The 25,711-nt window shown below is 39.5% G+C and overlaps 1 protein-coding gene across 1 annotated transcript in view; it reads left to right on the top strand.

The window, feature by feature from the left end:
- Nucleotides 1-287: 287 nt before the first annotated feature.
- Nucleotides 288-25,711, top strand: part of CTSO (cathepsin O) — a 49,652-nt gene continuing 24,228 nt past the window's right edge. The window contains exons 1-5 of the mRNA XM_053583435.1: nucleotides 288-477; nucleotides 11,133-11,241; nucleotides 11,823-11,962; nucleotides 14,525-14,692; nucleotides 15,949-16,070. Of these exons, the coding sequence (XP_053439410.1) occupies nucleotides 346-477; nucleotides 11,133-11,241; nucleotides 11,823-11,962; nucleotides 14,525-14,692; nucleotides 15,949-16,070 (671 nt within the window). The 5' untranslated portion in view covers nucleotides 288-345. The remainder of the gene's footprint in view (nucleotides 478-11,132; nucleotides 11,242-11,822; nucleotides 11,963-14,524; nucleotides 14,693-15,948; nucleotides 16,071-25,711) is intronic.

Raw genomic sequence — 25,711 nt, 5'->3', positions numbered from 1 at the left:
TTGTATTTTCACATTACTCGAAGAAGAGCGGCTGTCAGGCTTCTCCTAGTGGACGGGAGGTGAATCACAAAAGCACATGGTCTCGTGCCCGAAACTTCCAAAAGGAAGGGGGTAAAATAAAAACAAAAGAGACCCAGGAACACCATCCGCAAGAACCTCGAGAGCTTCCAGCTAACCAGATGTCCAAGCATAGAGCAAGAAGGGACCTCAAGGAGGGTCACAGTCGCCGGGACAGTGCACCTCGGCGAGCTCCTTCCTTCCGCCCCTCACACCGGGGAGAGGGAGGAGCCGAGGAACCGAAAGAGAAAACGGGCCGGGGCCGGCGGCGGCGGAGCGGCGCGCGCGATGCGGCTGCGGGCGCTGCGGTGGCTGCTCGGGCTGCTGTGCTGCTGCGGCGGCGGCGGCCGTGCGGACTACGGCGCCATCTCGCCCCCGACCTGGCCGCGGAGTCGCGAGCGAGAGGCAGCCGCCTTCCGGGTACCGAGCGCGCCTCCCTGTGTCTGTGTCCTTCCCCTCAACCCCTCCTGTCCTGGGTCTGGGCTGGGAAAGGGGCCGCCGGAGCTGACGCTCCTCACGGCCCCCTGGCCCGCGCTTCTGGGGTTTCTGGGCTGCGCGTACACAGCGGACTTCCTCCCTTGTTTTCCATATGCCGGCTTGTCTCGCTCTCCATGTCTTTGCTAACCAAAAGATTTGTTTTTCCAGAAAAGATTCGTTGCTATGGATTTACAGGATGCGTCCAAAGTAATCAATAAACATGTCTAAAGTATGCTTGATAGCCACAAGCACCCCGGTTTAGCAGTGCTCTCGGCCTCACTCTGGGTTCCAGAGCTGTTCTATTTCATTTTTACACAAACCAGAAATAGGGTGCAGCCTGTTGGCGGGAGAGACCTATCATTTTTCTCCCGCAGGGGGGCGCTGTAAGCAGAACGTTATGAACAAGGGGCTGCATTTAGCGAGCTCAGCGCCTTCTAATGGTGAATGATTTACCTCATCTGGGGTTCCTTAAATTAACGTTAAAAGTTTGTTTTGACTGAATGGAGACCCATGTATGGAAAAAAGAGCTTTTAATTTCTTTTTGAGATTAGTTGGAAACGTCTTCATAATAATGCTTAGATTTTACTCTACCACTAAAACTCTGAAAAGGACCAGTTGGCTAAGTGTACATAGGTTTTTCCTTAAACCGAGGGAACAAAGGGTAGGTACTGATTTAGAGTTAGCTTCACTGTGTTCTATATATCTGAGAGTATTTAATTTTTAAAGCCATATAAGATGTTAGTATCATGATTTAATTTATTGTGAAAGAGAATTCATTAATTTTGAATTAAGAATAAGTCTGAATTTAGTAACATTGCTTACTAGAAGTGAATTTTGCTTCCTGGGAGGGTGCTGGAATCCTCATGGGATTCTATAATTGTGTTCTTTTCTGCTCTTTCTCTTTCCCTGGCAAGTTCTTGGTTTGGAAACTACATCTTTTTCTGATTCTATCTGCTTTTACTTTTTGCCCAAACCAAAAATGTATACTTTTTTAAATCTCCACTTTGTTACTCAACAGAGTTTCTGGTCTTTATTCTTCTCCTGTCCTGAACTTGACTGCATTTCCTGGTGAACCACACCCTGTAGGGGAAACTACTCCCTCTTACCTATACTGATATTCATTGGCTGAATAAACACACTGCCATGCTCCTCAAAAATATCGTATTTGAGGATTGGAAGCTCAAGGGGATCAGACTTAGAAACATATTTGAAGATGTGTTAGCTATATAATCTGTGCCTGTATGTGTATATGTGAGAGCTGTCCAGAAAGTGTCTGGAAAGTATCCAGCCATGTATGTCTCTATTTTTTATATTTCACAACTGGATACTTCCTAGACAGCCCCCATATATAAAATTTACATGGTGACTCATAATTGGTGCTGTGAGAAGGCCATACCTAGGAGATGGATGTCTAGAAACTACAGCTCTTCTCAGGAGAAATAGAAGGATCCAGGCTGGAAGATGGAAAGCTGTAAGTGGAGGAGGACAGAGTTATGAAGAATATTAGTCCCTTTAAAAAACCTTGAATTAAGAAAGGCTATAAAGTTTTCAAAGAAACTACTGCTAGTAGGAGTTTGCTTCATGAGGTGGATGCCCAGAAAGGAGAGCAGTTAGCCCTGGAAGCACAGTTGCTGGCAAGTGTGAGCAGCGGGCTGTGCTCGCCTCCAGATGGCTGTTTACCTGGGGTAGAGAGCTGGACACAGGGAAAGAATAAAAGGGTCTTGCTGCCCTGGTAACCAAGAGCGTTAGGACCAATTCTGCTTGCTTTGCAGGATAGATGGAAATATGTGATGATTAAATCTCATTACAGAAAGCTTTCTCTTTACAAAATTACAGTTGTCCCCACTTGTCTGTGGCTTTGCTTTCCACAGCTTCTCTCACTCCTGGAAAAGTACAATAAGATACTTTGATAGAAAAAGAAAGAGCGAGAAAGAGACCCCCATCCACATAAATTTTATTAAAGTATGTATATTATTATAATTGGTTATGTTATTAGTTATTAATATCTTGATATGCCTAATTCATAATTATCCTAGGTAGGTACATATAGGAAAAGATGCGTATATTCAAAGTTCAGTGCTAACTACAGTTTTAGACTTCCATTGGGGAATCTTGGAACATCCCCCACTATGTAGATAAGGGGAGACTATTGTAAGTCAAATTATGAATTAGTTGAATGGAGACTCTCTACTATTTACCAGTCAAGTAAATTACGTACAGAATCTAGAAAGTTCCTTGGCTCCATAATGAAGCAAAATTTTAAAAATTAAAGCTTTAAAATTAAAATAAGAGTAGTAAAGCATTCTGTGTTCTGTGTTGTCCAGCAGCTATAGTCTTTTGATCCTGGCATATTTTGGGGATAACAGATAGGCTCAATCATGTTTGCAAATTGATTTTTCAATTGTGGCTTTCAGAAACATGGTATAAATAGGTTTTCTGAGTGAAGAAAAAGTCATGTGCTGTGCTCTAAGAAATAATAGTCTAATTAATGAATATTATTATGTTTAAACATTTTATGATAATCTATTTCCCAGTAAACAAAAAGAAGAACATGAAGACTTTACACGAGAAAAATAGATTCCATCAACCAAAGAATCATTCCAGTTCATCAAAGAATATCTCTTTGATTCAATCTTTTGTATATGTATGTACACAAATACTGACTAAACATTTCTTATTATTTTACACTGCATAATAAATTATATATCTGCTTTATTTTTATACAGACTTCAGTACACCATATATAAAATTCTTTGTCTAAGAAACTTTAATGAAAAGTTTTTATTATTCTAATACAAGACTTCTCAACGGTGGTGCTCTTTGGCATTTCAGAATGGATAATTATTCACTGTGGGGTGGTCCTGTGTAGTGTAGCATGACTGTCAGTTTGCTTGGCCTCTACATACCAGATGCCAATAGCATCTGATCATTTCCAGTATGACAGATAAGGGACAAAGTCATCTTCAGTTGGAGACCGCTGATTTATGTTTTACAACTCTCAAGTCTTCAGAGAAGTTCTCAGCACTGCTCCAATATTGTATTCAAATATTTTACTTTTTTTTTTTTGCTCATCCCTGGATTTACTACAACTTCCAGAAAGTAATGCCCTCCCAAGAACATTTTAAATCCATGTGTAAACTTTGCAATTTATCTTACACCAAACTTTTAGGGCTGGTAAGAGAAAAGAGTAAGTAACAGATCTGTAAAACAAACGGTGAGTTTAAGGTTCTGAGAAAAAGAAGTGATCTGGCAAAGTCCATTATGTTTCTCTGGTAAGTTCAATAAAGAACTTATCTATGGATGCATGGGGTTCATCGTAAGAGAATGCGTACGGCATTATATATCTTGATAAGTGCAAAATAAATCATCATGCATACAAAAAAAATAGATTTGAAGTCCCTTAAAGTTTATATCCTGTATGCAGGTTACCTGTAGGCTGAATAAACCCCCTCCTAACTTCTAGCCTTCTCTCTACTAACTACTGGTAGTGTGACTTTAGGTAAAGCATGTGTCCGGGCCTCAGTTCATTCATCTGTGAAGAGGAGGGAATATTAGCAATTACCTTACAGAGGGCTAAGTTCGAAATAAAGCACTTAAAAAAAAACACTGGTATTCAAATTTAATAATCTTTTCAATCCTATATATTCATCCTACTCAGAAGCTGAGAACTTTCTTTTTATATTTTAATTTTATTTTTAATTTTATTAGTTTATTATTTTATTTTAGACTATAAACCCAACAGGTTGCTCTTACAGAATTTGCTTGCTCCTTTAGAACAGGTCAGTATATGCAAGGAGAAAACGCTATTCTTCTATAAAATTTTTCTATAAAAGAAAAATCTTCTTACTCAAAAGCAGTCTGTGAGAAAGATTTCACAGATCTTCCCTCTGCCAGGAGGTAAATTAAGGACCAATAAATAGCTGAGAACCCTGTTAACCCCCTGTATAGGTTTCTACTCATACATCTTTTTTTATTTTTTATTGATAGGGTGGAGCCTTTCCATAGATCTTTTTAAATACAACCCTTTTTTTCTCAACTTATCATAAACAGACAAACTTCTAAGACTAGTTATTCCTAATTGGAAAGTTGGGAGGGTAAAGATGCCCGAGAAAGAAGGAGGGGCTTGCTGAGCCTATAAGAAAAATGTTAATTTCTGAAGAATTTTAAAACTCCACACTAATCTCCTCACGAGACCGGCTCAGGTCTCTTACCATTGGAGTTATCTTTTATCAGACTGAAACAATCCTCTCTGTTTTCAGTTTTGAGCAAACTTTGTCCTTCCTTTCACTTTACAGGTTGATAAGAACTGCAGAGCCCTCGTGAAACATCGTAGCTAGGCCAGCAAAGCAGCAAGTTAGAATACTGAAGAGACTTCTCAGGAAAAGACTACATTTACAGCATAGTTTGAATGTGTGATCCCCTCATGCACACACACTTGCACGCATGCACAACAGAGGCAACTCAGAGACTCCAGCTCTTGGAAAGATGGCTGATGGAGGTCATAATATTAAGATAGCTTTAGGGGTAGAGGCTTGTAAGGACAGGGGCCTTATTAGAAAGGGTTGGTAGGCACGATGTAATATCCAAGGGACATTATTTTCCTAATTTTATATGACGAAAGATAATTTGCTCAAACATTTTGATCCCCAGTCTCTTTGAGGGCAGGAATCTGTATCTCCCATTGTAGCTCATTCAGTTGAACATACTTAATTCGAATCCCCTCCCCCAAAGAGGGGAAGGTAGTTATTTTTCACCAAATCTGTTTAAAGGATATTTTCATTTATCAGTTCTAAATGTATACGCCATCTAATTTTTGAACTTTGGCATATTCCACAACTATTAAGAAATTTCTTGTATATTCCTCAAAACTTCACATCTTTCCTGGAATAAATGAAATTAACGTTCAGGTTTTTCATCTTAATTTTTTACATGGCTTTAGAGACAGTTACTGTAAAGTTGCTCACTATTATACCTTCTGTTGCCTCATGTTAAGAACACGTGAATTGTACCTTTACCTACTAGAGGTGGTCCATGTAGTGAACAGCAAGAGCCCAACGCTGAGTCACAGTGTGTGATGAAATCTGCTTTAGTAGCCAGAACCGCCGTAGATCAGAAAAGTCACTTAAGAGAACCGACAATTCCATAAATGAAATGCAGGGCTCTTTAAAATGTAAATAATATGAAACCCATATTAGATGACCTCAACATGTGTTCTTGTGTTATAGCAAATAGGAAAATAAATGTTCTTGGATATACTAACAATATCATTTTATTAAGAAAACAACAAATTGCATTCAATAGATAATTGCTCTTTATTTCTAATACCATGAGAAATACTTGTTTCAAGGGAGCCCAAAAGCATGATCTGAAAATGGCATTTTCTCTCATCCTAGGACTAACCAAACCTAACCCTCTTTAGCTTTGGAGATCAGCCAGGATCAGGTGTGTGGAGGGTGGCATGGCCATCGACGGAGTAACGTTTTCTACAATCTAAATGTTCTATGTTTAAAAGAAAGGTAAAACATGGCAATACTTCGTTCTGCCAGCCACTATAATGTGTATTTCCTGAACATTATCTTATGTAATTCCTACATTCTGCTAAGTCAGCATCAGCCCTTTAGCCAATAAAGAAAGTAAAGCTCAGAGGGGTGGAAGAGATAGCCAGAGTACAGCAAGGATCAGACATTTCAGCTTGTTGCAAAATTAAGAAGACATTAAAGGAACCCATCCACTCACTGAGTGCTTGTGTATGTTTGTGTGTGTGTGAACGTGTAACAGAATTAGGCTTTGTTACAAACCTCCAGGGAAGGTACTTTTAATATTATTAGTGGTTTTGCAGATTTAAAAGAAGAGGGTAGATATTGGAGGGAGAAGGAAAGGCAAAACACTCTGGGTTTAGAGCATTTTGCTCTTGGCAAGAAGTCAACAATGATAAATATTGAGCACCCTGGCAGGGCTGTGGAGAGCTGCAAAATGACGGGCATCCTGAACTGGAATGGTACGCAACATTGACAAAGGGGATTCTCTCAGAAGGCAGCCCTGCTTTCACAAGTGGAAGAAAGCAGTCTTTCCCCGAGCTCTGCAGATACTCATGCTGCTGACCTAAGCGAAGAACAGTATAGAAAGTGACAACCCATAGTGTCTGTGGAGAAAGATGTTTGCCTTTTCAAACACACGCGGAAGACCAGAAACAAGTGGCAGTTATTGGAATCATCACTGAAAATTAGGATCATGAATATTTAAAATAAATCAATAATATAGTTATTTATGTCCTTATTAAGTTAGTGTCATTAAAATTACTTCATAACCAGAATGAGGAAACATTGAATAACAAAATGATATTCCTAAGGCAATGCAAAAATTAATAGAGGTCCTTGGGAACTCACGGATTTATCTCTAAGCCTTTGTCTTTATTCTGATGTTTGCTAACTCAGGGTGGCAATATATATATTTTTTCCTCATAGATTACAGAACAATCTAGTGAAATAATTTGCATTCGCTCTCCAACTAAATTTGAGTGTAGCTAAATTACACATGTGTAAACCCACACACAAAAATAATACTTAAGAGTTACGGCTTTGCCCACCCTCAGAAGTCCAAAGTACATTCCTAGAATTAGACATTCTTGGCCAAACAAGTTGTATACTTTTAATGAACTTGAAAGAGTTTACCAGTTTATACCTCACAGATGTGTGCGTGGGCATGTGTGTGTGTGTTGTATATTCCTATTTCCCAATAATATCTTGAAGAACTAATGTTACTTTTATAAACAACGTGCAGATTTCATAGGCAAACATGAAATGCTATTATTTCACTTAGAATTCAATTTTGGTGAAATTGAATAAATTATGTATCAGTAAATTGTTTTTATATTTTCATTATATAGGATTACTTATGCTGATTTTTCTATCAGCATTTCCCTTTTGTCTAGTTAACTGGAAAATAATGTATAATGTTGTTGGATAATGTTAATTTTTAGTTACAGGCAGTTTTGATAGGCATCGTTTACTTTTTGATTTAATTTATGGTTTTTGTGGTAAACTAAAGGCTTTTGTAGATAGCTCTATCAATTTTGATATTATTTTTCCTTTTCTATCTAACTGTAAAAAAAAATCTGTGAGGATTTTCACTGGAATCTTATTGAGTCTTTACATTAGTTTGGAAAGATTGCTGTCCTAACAATGTTGAGTCTTCCAAACCTTGAACGTGGTGCAATTCATGATTAATTGCAATCCCCTTTAATTTCCCTTTGTCGTATTTTATAGATTTCAGTGCTCAAGTCTTTTGGTAAATTTTTTCATTTTTAAAATATTTCAAAATTCATTCAATTTTCATATTCATTAAAAATTTGACGATTTTTATATCCCATTCTCTAATAGTTGCTGGTATAGAAAATGCAATTAGTTTTTTCTGTTGATCTTGTTTCTACCTTAGAACCTTGCTAAAATGTATTTACTGGTTCAAGTATCATTTTTTGTAGATTCCTTTGCCCATTCTACATGTTATCCAATTTTCTTCAAACAGTTTTACTTCTTTCTTATGTGTTTTGTTTATCACTCTTATTTTATGAAACAAAATAGGATTTTAAGCATGTTTGTGAAAAGAAGCAGTGAGAGCAGACATTATTTCCTTTTTCCTGTTATGAAAAGAAAGTAGTGAGCCGTTCACCACCATCATGTAGGTTTTCATAAATCCCCTGGATCAGGCTGAAGAAGTTTTTTTTTTTTTTTATTCTGAGTCTTTGTTGGGAATTTTTATCAGCACATGGTGTTGAATTTTGTCAAATACTTTTTATGCATCTGTTGCAAACAGCATCCAGTTTTTCTTACTCCTTTATACTGCTAATATCATGCATTATGTGGATTGGTTTTCAAATGTTAAACCAACCAAATAAACTTATTCAGAAGTTTATTTCTGAATAAACTTCACTTGGTCATGATGTATTGTCCTTCTTGTACATTGTTAGATTTGATTTTTTAATATTTTGTTAAGGATTTTGCAAATAGAGTGTATTTATGAGGGATATTGGTATATAGTCCTATTTTCTTGACATGTCTTTTTTCTGGTTTAGAATGGAGATAACGCTGGTCTTATTTAAGTTGCAAAAGTCCCTTCTTCTTTATTTTCTCAAAGGATAAAATGGCTATTATTCCAACAGGGACGCTCAGAATTTTCTTTTGGGTTAATTTTCAATATAAATGTAACACCTTGTTAACAAAGAGCTGCTTAAGTTTTCTGTTTCTACTACTTTCGGCTTTGGTAATCAGAGCCTTTGTAGGATTTTGTCCATTTTGTACAGGTAGTCAACTTACTGGCATAAAGTTTTCAAATATTATTCTTTTCATGCCTGCAGCATGTATAATCATGGCCCTTCTTGCATACATGATTTTGATAGTGTCTTTTCTTCCCTCCCTCTGTCTCTCCCTCCCCCCCATCCTTTTCTTTCTTCTTCCTTCTTCCCTCCTCTTCCTTCCCCTCCCCTCCCCCTCCCCCTCCCTCCCCTCCCTTCCTATTCCTTCCCCTTCCCTTCCCTTCCCTTCCTCTCCCTTCCCTTCCCTTCCCATCCCATCACAGGAGCAATGCCTCTGAGAGAATGGGGCCAGGGCCAGGTAGAGCTACCTGATTGCAATGTAGCTCTGAGCCTGAGAGAAGGAGAAAAGGAAGGAAGGTTGGAGAGTTACATATTCCATCACAGTCCGAGGAAGGTTGGAGAGTTTGGCAAGGCCATCAGGGAATTATTGATCAAAAATAAGCTGTCAGGAGAGTTCCATGTCTCCCTTCAATACCCAGCCTTAGTGCTCAGTTATTAGCTAGGTGCAGCCTGTGGGAACTGGGCAACTGGGGCTTCTTGGTGTATTCATGACAATTCAAGATCCGTGAGGCACATTGTTGTGGCTCCCACATGCTCTCCTGTGCATTCTTAATGTTCTATGTTCTCAGTGTCTTCCTGACTAATCCAGCTCACAAAGATGACCAGTCAATACTTATTGATTGAATGAATCCTCTGAATTCCTTAGCAGGTAACAGTTTCTGGCTTACACTTGGCATTTGCCATATAGAGAATTGCCTTATATTTCAGTGCTTTTTTTATGTTTATGTATCCAGATTGTTTAAAGCCCTGCTTCTTCAAGATAATCTTTTAATGTCCTCAAAAACTTTATTAATTTATTAGTTGGCAGTCTTCCTAGACATGCCCAAAAGGGAAAAAGAAAAAAGATTATGATAACTCCCAACAGTAATTTGCTTAAAAATAAACAGCTGAAAGCTATAGGGCATGACATATGGAAAACGTCATGTATCTATTTTTCTTTTCTTTTTTTTTTTCAGTTTCTGGCTGAGGCTGGGTTTCAACCCACCACCTCTGGCAAATGGGGCCAGTGCCCTACTCCTTTGAGCCACAGGCGCCACCTGCGTCATGTATCTATTTAACAACAAATATTTATTAAGGATCTATTGTGTGCTGGGCACTTGCTCACATACCTATATGCCTAGCTCTCTGGGAGGCTAAAGTGGGAAGATTCTTTGAGCTTAGGAGTTCAAGACCAGCTTGAGCAAAAGCAAGACCCCATCTCTCTCATTAACAGGTAGACAATTTAGCTTCTGTTGAGGTGGGTGCCTGTTGTCTCCGATACTCTGGAACAGGAGGATCACTTGAACCCAGAAGTTTGAGGTTGCTGTGAGTTAGGCTGAGGCCACGGCCCTCTAACCTAGGCAACAGAGTGAGACTGTCTCAAAAAAAGAAAAAAAAGGACATTTAGGCCTACCCTCATTTCACTGATAGGTTTTTGAAACAGACACACAATAAATACGTAAGTACATAAATCATAAATAGGTAGAAGAGCTAAGGTTGGAAACGTACTAAATGCTAGTCCACTGAAGTTTCCCTTGTCCTACACAGTTGGTCTGAATGTGTATTAGGAAACGGAAGCATATTCGTATAAAGACAAGTGTAAGATGTATTATCACAAAATTCAAAGTTGAAGAATCTATAAATAATGGTCATATTTTCCCTCCTGGTAGAAATACCAGACCATCTTCCTGGAACACTTCCAGAATTGCATCTCTTTCACAAAGCCTTTTTACCCTGCAGAAGATAGAGATTATCTATAAAGCTTTAATAGAATTAGATTGATCTATTCATTCATTTACTAATCCTTTCTTTATGCTTCATTACTTAGTGCTGGAAAACACATAAATGATGAAGACACTTTCATATTCTTAAGTGTTTAATCATATGAGTGAATGTCTGTAGGTGACAATTTGCTGCTAGTATTTAGTGATTGTTTGCAACTTATGTTTTTCACATGTCAACACTTTAACAACTGCGTATGTGACGCTCTCAACGTGCTTGGTGAAGCAGAATTCTGAGTATGTAAGATATACTTTTCCCAGCCTCAAAAAAATTGTCTGCAATTAAACAGTAGTTCTTATATAAAATGTTTATAAATCTGGTATGGATATCATTGAAATATGTAGGAAAGCGTGCTTTGGCTTTTATACCTGAAAATAAGGTCCAAGTTAGTTAAACACAGATTAGTTTGGAAATTTTGAAAAATTAACACAGCATATGTAAAATAGGTTTTCTTTTTTTCTTTTAGGAAAGTCTCAATAGACATCGATATTTGAATTCTTTATTTCCTAGTGAAAACTCCACTGCCTTGTATGGAATAAATCAATTTTCTTATTTGTTTCCTGAAGAGTTTAAAGGTACAGTATAATGGTGCTATTATCTCCTGATGTTAATAATTTGTTTGCTTAACCGTTGAGGAATTGTTGAATTATAAATCTAGTAAATTGAGTGATAGTTGGCATTTATTAAATACCAAGTAAGTGTCAGGTATGTACCATGTGATTAGAAAAACAAATTCATGGTTCTTTGCTAATTAGACTGAAGAAATAAATGTTTATACACATTTCCTTGTGGCTATAAAGACAATTGTCTTATCACTTCTGCAGTTTTCTGTACTATTTCCGGTCAAGATACTCAAGGTTCCCTGGGTTATGATAGAACAAATGATGTCAGTTATGTTGATTTTTATTATTGACCTAGTTCTATCAGACAAGTTATCTTATGTGTCGGCTCCAGCCTTATTGTAGGAATGCTGCTCTTTGTAGCTTTCAGCTGAATGCAGTTCATGTTATAGAAAATCACATACGCACACCCACCAAAAAAAAAAAAAAGCCTAAAATAACAAGTGTATTGGAAAGCTACTTTTCAGTTTCAAAAGTTTCTCCAGAAAAAAATCAATATAATATTGGTTGTCTTTTTGTTTGGTGTTTTTACTCAGCCATCTATTTAAGAAGCAAACCTTCCAGGTTTCCCAGATACCCGGCAGAATTGCAAATGCCCATTCCTAATGTATCTTTCCCATTAAGATTTGACTGGAGGGACAAGCATGTTGTAACCCAAGTGAGAAACCAGCAGACGGTAAGTTTTGGATCGTTTTTCTTTTCTAATCATTTAAACATTGGAAGGCATCTTTGAGGTCAGTTTCAATTAATCTTGTAGTAGAGCCCATCATTTCTTGATGGAAATAACACCTCAAACATATGAAATGTATGATGAAAGGAGCCTCTCTGGAGGAGTGAGAGGCAGAGGTCAAAGCCCCTACTTTTATTCCTGAAGATAAACCTTCCTTGCTGTGTTCCCTCATGGAGTTCCCTAGCTGCCACCCTTCCCCGCACATGACCCAGGGACTCTTTCTACTGGCTGTATCCTAGACACCAAGCCTTCTGTAGACTGGCAGGTGGAAGGCTAGAGAGGATAAACATGACTGCTAAAGGCTTAAGTACTTTAGAAGGAAATGGATGGATTTACCCACAGTGCGTCCAGGTCTCCTGGGTTCTCAGGCCTCACCTCGTCCTCTTCATCAGAAAGCCCCGCCCCATCCCCACAGGATCACACGCTTTCACTCTGTGGTGCTTACAGGTTTAATCAATAGTTGAGCTCCAGTGTGACATACACATTCCTAAAAATCACCATCTGTGCAAATTGTGCAATAAAATGACAGAGATTGTGGGAGAGGTGAAGTTAGGTCACAACACTTAAGAACTTAATTAAGGAAGTCTTTTTTAAATGAATGACAAATGATAAACCTGGTAGCACAGTTTGACATGGGACAGATGATATAGGAATATATGAGCACTGCAGTAAACATAACAGCTGACTTTGAAAAGGACCCAGAGAGTGCTGGCGGACGTGGGTGATGGAAGGACTGCAGCTGTGAGTTATTCTGAAGTGGTGGAAAGAGGGTCTTCTTGAGTCAGAAGGAAAGTGGGAGCATCAGGTATGACTTACAATGTGCATAGGGAACCTACCTGGCTGGTAGATGTTTGAGGGGAATGTGTGCTTTGCTGTCATTCCCAGCCCTCTGCATCCCACCGCTGTCAAGGAATGTCGGCCAACTAGGGAAAGGGAGGCCCCTCAACACAGGTGGATGATCTCCGTTTGTCTGCAGTTCTATGCAGGGAAAAGTCTCAGCAGGGCATTCAGCCTTCACTGCATGGTAGGAGTTTGGACCTAGTGCTTTATCAGAGAATGCCTAATTAGAATGATCTTTTAAACTTCTCATATTCTTCATTATTGTGCATTACTAAATTTTACCACCAAATTATTTGCTTTATTATTGGATTCATAACATTACATGTGCCTTAAACATAAATCTGACCCCTCCCCAAATTGTCTACAGTGTAGACAGGAACTTTTAATTAGGCATCTTTCATTACAGGAATATACTAGAGAGAGGTTTTTTTTTTTTTTTTTTAGCAGGAACTGCCCTCACGGCTTGAATAAAGCTAGCTAAAGATACAGTGGCAGCAGCCTGTATTCACCTTTGTCAAGGTTTGGAGACTCTGCCAGAGAGTCACCTAGTGAATATTTTACTGTGCCATACACACTAAAGATACAGACCTAAAAAGTGCATTTAAAGCCATAAAGTTGTTCTAAACCTCACTCTATGAAGATATCCAATTGTTCTTCCATTTTTTGGGCCCCATTTTGCTGCACATGGTTGTCTGTCCAATTTCAAACCCTACTCTGTTCTCTGCCTTTTCTGTGAATCTTTCTTCCTTTGACATGGTCCCTAATTCCATTCCCTCTGTCTACTCCATTTCTTTCAGGACGAGCCTTTTTGTCCTTTGTTCTAGCTTATCAAATAAAATCAAATCAGCATGATTGGCAGGCAGTGTTTGAGGAATGACTAATGTGAGTTTGTATCATCAGGGTATTTCATAAGCATCCACAGTGTGCATACTGAATAGGTACCTGCCGGCATCTTGATCACCCCAAAAGTAACTCCTTCAGCTCCTGTTTTCCTCAGATGATGAGTACAGCACACATCCTCTTCCCAGTGACTTCCCCCCTTTGGATGGAGATGGTACAAGACCATGGAAGCACAGTGTCCAGAGAGAAGCAAGGGGGACTGATGTATAGGATGAGAGTCACACACCCCAGTAGAGAAGCCACTTACAAACAGAAGTCACATGTTCAATGAACTGACGAGTGTTTTACAATATCATGAGGCCCAGCGCAGTGGCTCTGCCTATAGTCCAAGCACTTTGGGAGACAGAGGGGGGAGGATTGCTTGAGCCCAAGAGTTTGAGGTTACAGTGAGCGACGGTGACACCACTGTGCTCCAGCCTGGGTGACAAGTGTGACCCTGTCTCAAAGAAAAAACAGAGAGTCCCAGTGTTTTCTCAGTCTCCAAAAGTTCACTTTGATCTTGTGTTTTCTAGTTTGCAATAGTAGCATTACTACTCATTTAACATTAACTAAGAATTAATGTTGATGCTCACAAGAGATTATGGGGTTTTCTTTCTTTTTTTTTTTTTTTCTTTTATCAATTTGAAAATCTAGAAAGCAAGCATCTATATTTTGTATTTTCAGATTCTGGACCCTTGACTTGATGACTCGTTATATTTGGAGATATTAGCAAATTGATTTAAGCACTATTTGGTAATAACTACCACCCCCTTTTCTGTTTGTGAACAGTGTGGAGGATGCTGGGCCTTCAGCGTGGTCAGTGCAATAGAGTCTGCATGTGCAATAAAAGGAGAGCCCCTGGAAGACCTAAGCGTGCAGCAAGTCATTGACTGTTCCTATAATAATTACGGCTGCAATGGAGGCTCTACGGTTAACGCTTTGAAATGGTTAAACAAGGTGACTAGTCTCCCTGCCCTTTAAATACTTAATTTCCTTGTTTACTGTGTGTTCAGAATTCAAAACTTTCATGTGTTAAATAATGTTTCAAATTCAGGAATTGAGGTGACGAAAGCTCAAAGTAGTAAATTAGAAGATTTAAAGATCAATTGCTACCAGGAAAATCCATCATCAAATAATCAAAGGGTGAAAATCTTATCTGAGATTTGTCTTCAGAAAAACATGTATCTTTACTTCTTGACGTTTCTTAATCACTGATTTTTTTTATTGCAGATATATATCACATAATGCCCCAGAAAGTTGAGAGCGTATGATTATTTTCCTAGAATTTCTGAATATTGAGGCCAGAATGGATGTTAGAGATCAAGTAATGTGGTAGCTTTTTATGTAGATGAGGAAAGGAGACCTGAGAGGTGAGAGATTATTGGCAAGTCAGTAGCTGAGCCACAACTGCACCTTCAGTCCCCTGCCTCCCACAGCAGGGCTTCTCTCAGCAGACCAATGTCCCTCAATGCTTTTAGGACTCTCTCTAACATTGTCCCAGGTCCAACAGCAATGCATGAAATCTGCCAGTGAGGGCGCTATTTAGTTTTGTAGAAAGTTGTCAAATGGGACAGAAGGAGGTGCGGGGGGCATGAGTGAGGGGAGGTCCCCCACAGGGATGGAGAACCAGCAACTTCTAATCTGAAGATCATTCTTTGTTAATCACCAGGGGAGGCAAGAAAAGCTTCATCTTTCTCTGTCGTACCCCTTTAAATGAAATGATTTGTTATAGTAAATTTGGATTCAGCAAAAAGGCCACACTTAAGGACCAGGAAGGCCACAAGTTTCCTTATAGGGGTGGGATCCCTACCCCTGGATGGCATAAAGAGAAGCGATAGAGAGCAGTGCTGACCATAAACCACTGGACAGTCTCAGAAACTTGTTAACACAGAGGCAGAAGCCCTGGAAGGAACACGTGCTGGTCTATTATACCTGCAGGAGAAAGATGACCAGACCTTATTATCAGATAGATAGATAAGAAAAGGAAAAGAAGGTTATAGAAACACAGAAGTAAAAGGGAAAGAAAGATATCAACGCCAAATGTTTAGGATGTCAAAGACAAGCACCTAAAGATTTAATTTACAATAGAACCCAGAGTATGGCCACATGATGGAGGCATAGTGAAATTGAACCTATTTTGATACATTGAAGTCAGTTCTGTTTGATTTTTAAAACAACTGACAATGAACATTTGGATAAATGTTTTCTTTTAGATGCAAGTAAAACTTGTGAAAGATTCAGAATATCCTTTTAAAGCACAAAATGGCCTTTGCCATTACTTTTCTGGTTCACATTCTGGAATTTCAATCAAAAATTATTCTGAATATGATTTCAGGTAAGTGTTTTATTCCATTGTGTTTTTCTCTCTATTTTTTATTGTTAAATGATAGCTGTGTACATTAGTGCAATCAAGGGGTATAATGTGCTGGTTTCATATACAATCTGAAATATTCTCATCAAACTGTTCAACGTAGCCTTCATGGCATTTTCTTAGTTATTGTATGTAGACATTTGAATTCTGCCTTTAGTAAGTTTCGCCTGTACCCATTCTAAGATGCACCATAGGTGTGGCCCCACCTATTACCCTCCCTCCACCCTAATCTCCCCCTTCCCTTCCCCTTCCTTGGCCCTTTCCTCATAGTCTTGTGCTATAGTTGGATTATAGCCTTCATGTGAAAGCTATAATTTAGCTTCATAGTATGGCTGAGTACATTGGATACTTTTTCTTCCATTCTTGAGATACTTTGCTAAGAAGAATATGTTCCAGCTCCATCCATGTAAACATGAAAGAGGTAAAGTTTCCATTTTTCTTTAAGGCTGCATAATATTCCATGGTATACATGTACCACAATTTGCTAGTCCATTCGTGGGTCGATGGGCACTTGAACTTCTTCCATGACTTAGAAATTATGAATTGGGCTGCAGTAAACATACTGGTTCACATGTCTTTGTTATATTGTGATTTTTGGTCTTCTGGGTATAAACCTAGTAAAGGAATTATAGGAACAAATGGCAGGAGGTCTATTTTTAGGTCTCTAAGTATTCTCCAAACATCCTTCCAGAAGGAACGTATTAGTGTGCATTCTCGCCAGCAGTGTAGAAGTGTGCCCTTTTCTCCACATCCACACCAACATCTCTGGTTTTGGGATTTTGTTATGTGGGCTACTCTTACTGGGGTTAGGTGATATCTCAAAGTATTTTTGATTTGCATTTCTCTGATGATTAAGGCTGATGAGCTTTTTTTCATGTGTTTGTAGATCATGCATCTGTCTTCTTTAGAGAAGTTTCTCTTCAAGTCCCTTGCCCAGCCTGAGATGGGATCACATGTTCTTTTCTTGCTAATACATTTGAGTTCTCTGTGGATTCTGGTTATTAGACCTTTATCAGAGGTATAACCTGCACATATTTTCTCCCATTCTGAGGTCTGTCTGCTTGCTTTACTTACTATGTTCTTGGCTGTGCAGAAGCTTATGTGTTTTTATGCTGTGATCTATTAAGCATTAGGAGTCAATATCTTGATTGAAGGCATCACTGTGTACTCTTGTTTTAAAACTTATTACTAAAGAGAATAATTGGCAATGGCAATGGAGTGTTATAAATGTTTTTCTTAATCTACTTATTTTTCTATATGTCATAACAGGGCTAACAACAAATTTAAATCCAGTTGATGATACGTTTTGTATTTACCCCCTTTCTTTTACCAAATTTATGTGTTGTAATACCACTTGGATATTTCATTCTTAATGTTGAGTTAATCAAAAATTGTTTTGTATAACTTTCCAGCTAATACCAAGCAGCCTTCATATCAAGAAACATGTTTTTCAACAACTTCTATGCTCTTCACGTTTTTCAAGGTATGAGCCATAAGAAAAAGATAAATCAAAACTTTCAAATTAGGGCGGCGCCTGTGGCTCAGTGAGTAGGGTGCCAGCCCCATATGCCAAGGGTGGCGGATTCAAACCCAGCCCCGGCCAAACTGCAACAAAAAAATAGCCAGGCGTTGGGGCAGGTGCCTGTAGTCCCAGCTGCTCGGGAGGCTGAGGCAAGAGAATCACGTAAGCCCAAGAGTTAGAGGTTGCTGTGAGCCGTGTGACGCCACGGCACTCTACCCGAGGGCGGTACAGTGAGACTCTGTCTCTACAAAAAAAAACTTTAAGTACAAGAGAGAAAAATATACTACTGCAGATAAATTTGTAGCACACATTATAGGCACAGTGAGAGTTCAGGGATAGAAAAATATAGGCTGAGGAAAAGAATCTTGTTGTCATTGAAAGACAGGATAAGTTTGGGTAAGTTCAGGGGAAACATTCATTAAAAGTGCTTTAAAAACACAGTAGAAACACATAAACAGAAGCATTATGTTCCTTTGATATAGTGAAAATAAGTGTTCAGGGATGAAAAAAACAGAAGAACTCAATGAACTCTTGGATTAGTTTTTTAAAAAAAACATATATATATTTTTACACTTGTATATTTATATATATGCACTTTAGCGGAGCAAGATGGCAGACCAGAAGGATCATTTAATTAACTGAGCTTTCCTAGTACTGGGGAAAAAGAGAACCCAGCCATACCTGACACAGAGACCTTGCCTGGAGTCATAGCTCAGGGAGCACAGTGAGAAGGTGGTGAGCTGGATACAGCGTGTAATCCAAAGCAGGGGAAATCTGATGTTTAGGCAAGTGATTGCAACTTGCTGTGCCCCCACACACACACTGAGGAAGTCTAGGACAGGATAAAGCCCCTCAGGAGTTTTCAGTATTGGGGAGGGAGTTGCATGTTGAGAAGAAAGCCTGGGAGAGTGGGCAGACTCAAACATTATACAGCAACCACATTTGAACACTGGTTGGAGTGGATTTCTCATCAGTTTGGTGGTTGGCAAGGCAGCCATACTGAGAAGGTCTCAGGAGCCAGGGGTCTGCCTTTTTGGGAAGGTTGTGAGAAGGTCTTAGTAGGGTTCTAAAATATGGCCATCTTCACTCCGTCTGCTAGGATCAGAACTCCACTCTTGGGACAGGCTGAGGGACCCCCACACCTCAAGGAAACTGTTGTCAGTGTGTACTGTGAGACCTGCCCTTGAAGGATTTTGGAGAGCTTAAGATCTCAATCCTATGAGGCTGAATGCTGAGTAAACAATCAGGTGATCACTGAAGGCAACTAAGGAATAAGTACCATAGAAGTTGATGGCTGTGTTCTCAATGTCCTCAAAAAAACACAGCACTATCTAGTGTCCTAGTGACATATTGCAACATACATATTCCTATTAAAATTGGTCTCTTCTGCTATATTTAAATTTTTTTAGTATTTTTTATTTGTATTTGTATTTTTTTTAGCTTTCTTTATTCTTTCTTTATTTTTTTTTCCTCTTCTATATTGTTGAGGTTGCTGTAGTTATTGGCTGTTAGAGATTTTTGTTGTTGTTGTTGTTGTTGTGTTTTGTTGTTGCTAATTTGTATGGTTGATTCTATTCTTAACTTCAATTTTACTTTCATCAAGAGTAAGGACTTCTGTATTTTTGGTCACAAAGAAGTTTGGGGCTTGGCACCTGTGGCTCAAGCAGCTAAGGTGCCAGCCACATACACCTGAGCTGGCAGGTTCAAATCCAGCCCAGGTTTGCCAAACAACAGTGACGGCTACAACCAAAAAAACAACTGGGCATTGTGGCAGGCGCCTGTAGTCCAAGCTACTTGGGAGGTGGAGGCAGGAGAATCGCTTGAGCCCAGGAGTTGGAGGTTTCTGTGAGCTGTGATGCCACAGCACCCACTCTACCCAGGATGACAGCTTGAGGCTCTGTCTCAAAAAAAAAAAAAAAGTTTGGCTGTGCTCAGGCTGGTCCAGAGCTCCTGATTTCAAGCAACCTTTCCAGCCCAGCCCCTCAAAATCCTTGAATTGTAGGCATGGCCATAACACCATGAGAATCAATAGCATTTCTTCTATCACTCTCATTTTCTCTTCTTGTTCTCATTCTCTCTTGTTATTCAACTCTTTTCTTTCATCTTCCATCCTCTTTTTCCTTTTATTTTTCTCTTTCCTTTTTTTTTTTTTTTCCTTCTTTTCCTCTGGTTTTTCTGCTTGCTCTTTGCCCTTCTCTTCCTTTTGACCTAAACTCTGTGACAAGGTAATTTGAAGCAAAGAAGGAAGCGAGAAGGAAAAAGGACAATGAGATGACCAAGTAGAAAGAACACATGAGGAGAAACCAACAGAAAAAATTGGGCAACTTGAAAAACCAAAATAGAGCAACTCCCCCAAGGGACCATGAGGCAGCTACTGCAGAAGATTCCATGTATAAATAATTAATGATTTCACAGAAAGGGAACTTAAAATATGGATGATAAAGACAATAAGAGGAATGGATGAGAAAATGGAAAGACAGAATCAAATGTCAGACAAGAGATGTGTAAAATATAAAAAGAATATGGCAGAGCTTAAGGAAATGAAGGCGACAGTCAGGGATGTAAAGATGTAGTGAAAAGTATCAAAAATAGGTCAGACCACAGAGAAGAGAGAATTTCAGAGCTAGAGAATAAAGTGTTCTAGTTAACCCAGGAAGTCAAAGAGGAAGAAAAGATGAGAGTAGAAGCAGAACAGTCATGTAGACAACTACAAGAATCCATGAAGCATTCAAACATACAAATAATAGGGATCCCCTGAAGGGGAAGAAGATTGTCCCCAAGGAATGGTAGGCCTATTGAAGGTTATCATAAATAAAAACTTCCCAAGTTTTACTAAAGACCCTGACACACTTTTTTCAGATGGATATTGAACTCCAGGTCACCTCAACTCAAACAGAGCTTCTCTAAGACACATTGTAATGAACCTGTCTAACATCAAGATGAAAGGAAAAATTCTTTAAGCAGCCAAGAGTAAGCACCAAATTACCTACAGAGGCAGAGCCATTAGGATGACAGCAGACTTTTCAACTGAAACTTTACAAGCCAGAAGAGCAAGATCATCCACCTTCAACATTCATAAACAAAATAATTGTCAGCCCAGAATTCTGTATCTAGCTAAACTAAGCTTCAAAATTGATGGAGAAATCAAATCTTTGCAGATATACAAGCACTGAGGAAATTTATCAGAATAAGACCAGCTCAATAGGAAGTACTTAGACCTTTTCTCAGTACTGACCATCACAATGGAACACTAGCAACCTAAACACCCAGAAGCTAAAGGTCAAATCTTAGCTTCCACAATGGCACAAACAATAAAACTAGACAATGCACTTTCACAAAATAAGATGACTAGAACCACACTGTACTTATCAATTCTCTCAATAAATGTCAATGGATTGAATTCAACACTGAAGAGATACAGACTGGCTAATTGGATGAAAACTGACAAGCCATCCATATGCTATCTCTAGGAAGCACACATAGCTTTGAAGGATAAATCCAGACTCAAGGTTAAGGGATGAAAGCAAATGGAAATCAAAAGAAAGGAAGGGTTGCAATCTTATTTTCAGATACAAGCATATTTTAAGTAATGAAAGTTAAGAAAGACAAAGATGGACACTTTATACTGGTCAAAAGAAAAATACAATAAGAAGACATTTCAATTTCAAATATTTATGCACCCAACGTAAATGCTCCCAGATATATGAAATGGACCTTGATAGGTTTGAGCAATATCACATCCCATAACACCATAAAAGCCAGGTACTTTAACACCCTTCTGTCAGAACTGGGCAGATCCTCTAAACAGAAACTAAACAAAGATACAAGGGACTTAAATTTGACCCTAGAACCAATGGGATAGATATATATAGACAACACACCATCCCAAAGCTAAGGAATATGCATTTTTCTCATCAGCTCATGGTATACTCTAAAATAGACCACACTGTAGGATACAAATCAAACCTCAGCGAATTTAAAAGAATAGAAATTATACCTTGTATCTTCTCAGACCAAAAGGCAATAAAGGTGGAACACAACTCCAAAAACATTGATCCCCACACAAAGACATGGAAAGTAAACATTCTTATGCTGAATGATAGTTGGGTTAAGGAAGAGATAAAAGAGGAAATTATTAAATTACTCAAGCAGAACAACAATGAAGACACAAGTTACCAAATCTGTGGGATACAGCAAAAGTGGTCTTAAGAGAGAAATTTATCACATTACATTCCTACATTCAAAAAATAGAGCATGCATCAGCAAACTCCTGAACCATCTTATGGAACTGGAAAACGAAGAACAATCTATTCCCAAACCCAGCAGAAGAAAAGAAATAACCAAAATTAAATCAGAGATTAATGAAATTGAAAACAAAAGAATCATTCAGACAATTAATGAAATGAAAAGTTGGTATTTCAAAAAAAATAACATAGATAAAATTTTGGCCAGATTAACCAGAAACAGAATAATAATATTTCTAATGGCTTCAATTAGATATGACAAAGGAGGAATAACAACAATTCCACAGAGATATAAGAGATTATCTCTGAGTACTACAAGAAGCTTTTTCCCCAGATATTTGACAATGTGGAGGAAATGGACCAAAACCTGGAATCATACTCTCTCCCTAGACTTAACCAAGAAGAACTAGCTCTCTTGAACAGACAGGTTTCAAGAACTGAGATCGAAGAAACAATAAAAAAATCTCCTGACAAAAAAAGCCCTGGTTGGTTTTACATGAGAATTCTATCAAACATTCCCAGATGGTTTTACATGAGGATTCTATCAAACATTCCAAGAGCTTATACCTATGCTGCAGAAATTATTCCAAAAACTTGAGAAGGATGGAATCGTCCCCAGCACATTCTATGAAGCAAACATCATCCTGGAAAAGAACCAACTAAAAAGGAGAATTTCAGACCAATTTTACTAATGAATATATATGCAAAAATTATCACTGAAATCCTAGTGAATAGATTACATCTATCCATTAAAAAAAAATTATTCATCATGATTAAGTAGGTTTCATCCCAGGGATACAAGGCTGGTTTAACATACAGAAGTCCATAAATGTAATTCGCCATATCAATAGAAGCAAAAACAAAGACTATATAATCATCCCAATAGATGCAGAAAAAGAATTTGATAAAATTCAGCATCCTTTTCTAATTAGAACACTTAAGAATATATGCATAGGTGGCACATTTCTTAAACCGATGGAAGCCATCTATGAGAAACCCACAACTAATATTTTACTGAATAGAGTAAAATTGAAAGCTTTTCCACTTCGAACTAGAACCAGACAAGGTTGTCCTCTATCGCAACTATTATTCAACATAGTGCTGTAAGTTCTTGCCAATATAATCAAACAAAAGAAAGTAAGAAAAGGCATCCGAATGGCAGCAGAAGTCAAAGTCTCCCTCTTTGCTGATGATATGATCTTCTACTGAGAACCCCAAAGACTCAACCACAAGACTGCTGGAAGTGATTAAAAAAAAAATACAGTAGTGTCTCAGGATATAAAATCAAGATGCAGAAATCAGTAGCCTTTCTATATGCTAGTAACAGTCAAGATGAGAAGATAATCAAGGACACAATTTCCTTCACAGTAACCTCAAAAAAATTTGAATACCTGGGAATAACAAAAGAGGTGAAGGACCTCAACAAAGAAAATTACAAAACCCTAGGAAAAGAAATAGCAGAAGATATTAACAAATGGAAGAACATACTATCCTCGTGGCCAGGGATAATCAACATTATCAAAATGTTTATACTTCCCAAAGCAATCTACACATTCAATGCAATGACCTTAAAATACCATCATCATACTTTCAAGATTTTGAAAAATTTTATTTTGTATGGAACCAGAAAAAACCCCATATAGCCAAGGCAATTCTTAGTAATAAAAATAAAGCTGGGGCATTTCCTTACCAGACTTTAGGCTATACTACAAGGCCATAGTGATCAAAGCAGTATGGTATTGGCACGAAAATAGACATTGACATTTGAAACTGAATAGAAAACCATGAGATGAAACTAACATCTTATAGCCACCTGATCTTTGATCAACCAAACAAGAACATACACTGTGGGAGAGAATCCCTATTCAAAAAATGGTGTTGGGAGAATTGGATAACCACATGTAAAACACCGAAACCGGACCTGTACCTCTCACCACTTCTGAACATTGATTCAAAATGGAGAAAAGATTTAAACCTAAGGCATGAAACACTAAAAATCCTCAAAGTGGGAGGGAGGAGACAAGGTGGCTGACTGAAGCCAGCTTTCCACAGAGGCTCCCGTCCAGAAGGAGAGATAAAGGACAAAAATTCAGCAAGTAACATGGTGGATTTGAGCTGCACTAAGAGAGAAGGTTGTAGAACGCACGTCAACCCCGCTGAGGCAAGCTGCGACCACAAGGATACAAACTAAAGGTACAAAATCCATCACCAAGCAGACGGGAGTCCCCTCTCCCATGAGAATGGCTCAGAGTGCCCCACAAACAACCGAGCAGAGTTCAAAGGTCCTCCCACTACACTCCACAGGAGAGACCCTCTAAAAACTGGACCTACCTCCCCTACTAGGGTGCCACGGCATCCTCCTACCAGGCATAAAACTGTATAAACTGTATATAGTCTCTACCTGGAATTCTGAGCTCCCAGCGCTCCCCTTCGCTCACACTGGGGTCTGGAGACCAGTCCCGGTCAGTCGGCGGAGAGGGGACTGCACCGGAGTGGCAGTTCCCTGAGGCACAGTGCGGTAGCCGTCTTTTGGTGACAATATGGCCAGGCATAAAACTGTGTAAAGCTGTGTGTGTTCTCCACCCACAACCCCAGGCTTCCAGCGCTCCCCGCGCTCCCCTGTGCTCTCACTCCAAGGTCTGGAGGCCTGTCCCCCAGGGGTCCAGACTCTTGGGCGATTGCTCAAGGGGTGTAGACAGTGCTGGGTTGCAGCCGGTTAGTGCAGACTCTGGGATATGGGAGTGGAGAGAGGACGGATGGCTGGAGGGGAGCTACACCGGAGCAACAGTTGCCTGAGCCATAAGGCAGCAGCCCTCTTTTGCTAGCAATACGGCTCACTACAGAATATTCTGAAGCCACACCCCCTGTCTCCCTGGGCAACCAGAGACTCTGAGTTTGCCTGAGGCAACTCCAACTTGCAAACCAGGGAAACTCCCAGGGCGGGGCTGACCCAGAGGTCCGCTTTACTAAACCTAAGACGCACCTGGCCCTCAGGGGATCGTCAGTCTATAGACAATACAAGAGCAAAGACAAGCTGATTTGGAACTCAATTCAGCTTCCCTTCTGTAGGGGAAACACAGAGTTGTTCTGTTCTGTTCTGTCAGTAACATTAATCAGGGGCGAGACAGGACCTGAGTGAAAACCCCTCAACCTTCATCTAGTGCCCGAGGTTGTCAGGCCTCACTTCCTCCTGTTGCAGAGAGACAGAGCGCAGTGGCCTGGTAGACTTCCTTGTGATTCAGGCAGGTACAAACTCCTGGAGTACCGATTCACTACAGGCAACTGGGTCAGCCAACTGCAGGGCTATCAGTGACTGGGTGTGACAGTGGTGCAAGGTGGGGAAGGAATATGCAACCTTCCCAGACTGTTCTATTGGCTGGGTGGCTCCTCCTGACTCCACGCAGCACTGGAGCAAGCCACACCAGAGTAGTCACCAGACCACTGTGATCCAGTTCCCAGAGACCTCTTAAACTCTCTCACCCGAGACAGGTGCAGACTGAGACAATTGATTTGGACATTTTTGAACTGAACCAATCGCCTGAGGACAAATAAGGTGGTGCCCTAGGTGCATGGTGGTAGGAAGGTTTGATTTTTCTTTTCCAATTGTTTGCCGGTGGGGGGCGTGGTGACTTAATTGCTGATATTTCTCCACAGCTGAGACTTCAATCCAAAGTATCTGTTTCACTAGGGTGGAACAGGAACCAGCTGAAAACAAGACAGAACCCTTTAGCCCCACCACACCAGACAGGGCCCCAGTTTACCAGGCCACAACACTGTACAGGCCCTCGACAAAGCCCCAGGGGAGAAAATCAGAGGGAGGAAAACAACCATGGGGCGGA

Source organism: Nycticebus coucang, chromosome 1, assembly GCF_027406575.1.
Source record: "Nycticebus coucang isolate mNycCou1 chromosome 1, mNycCou1.pri, whole genome shotgun sequence".
Lineage (NCBI taxonomy): Eukaryota > Metazoa > Chordata > Mammalia > Primates > Lorisidae > Nycticebus > Nycticebus coucang.
This window is presented reverse-complemented; position numbering and strand designations above follow the sequence as displayed.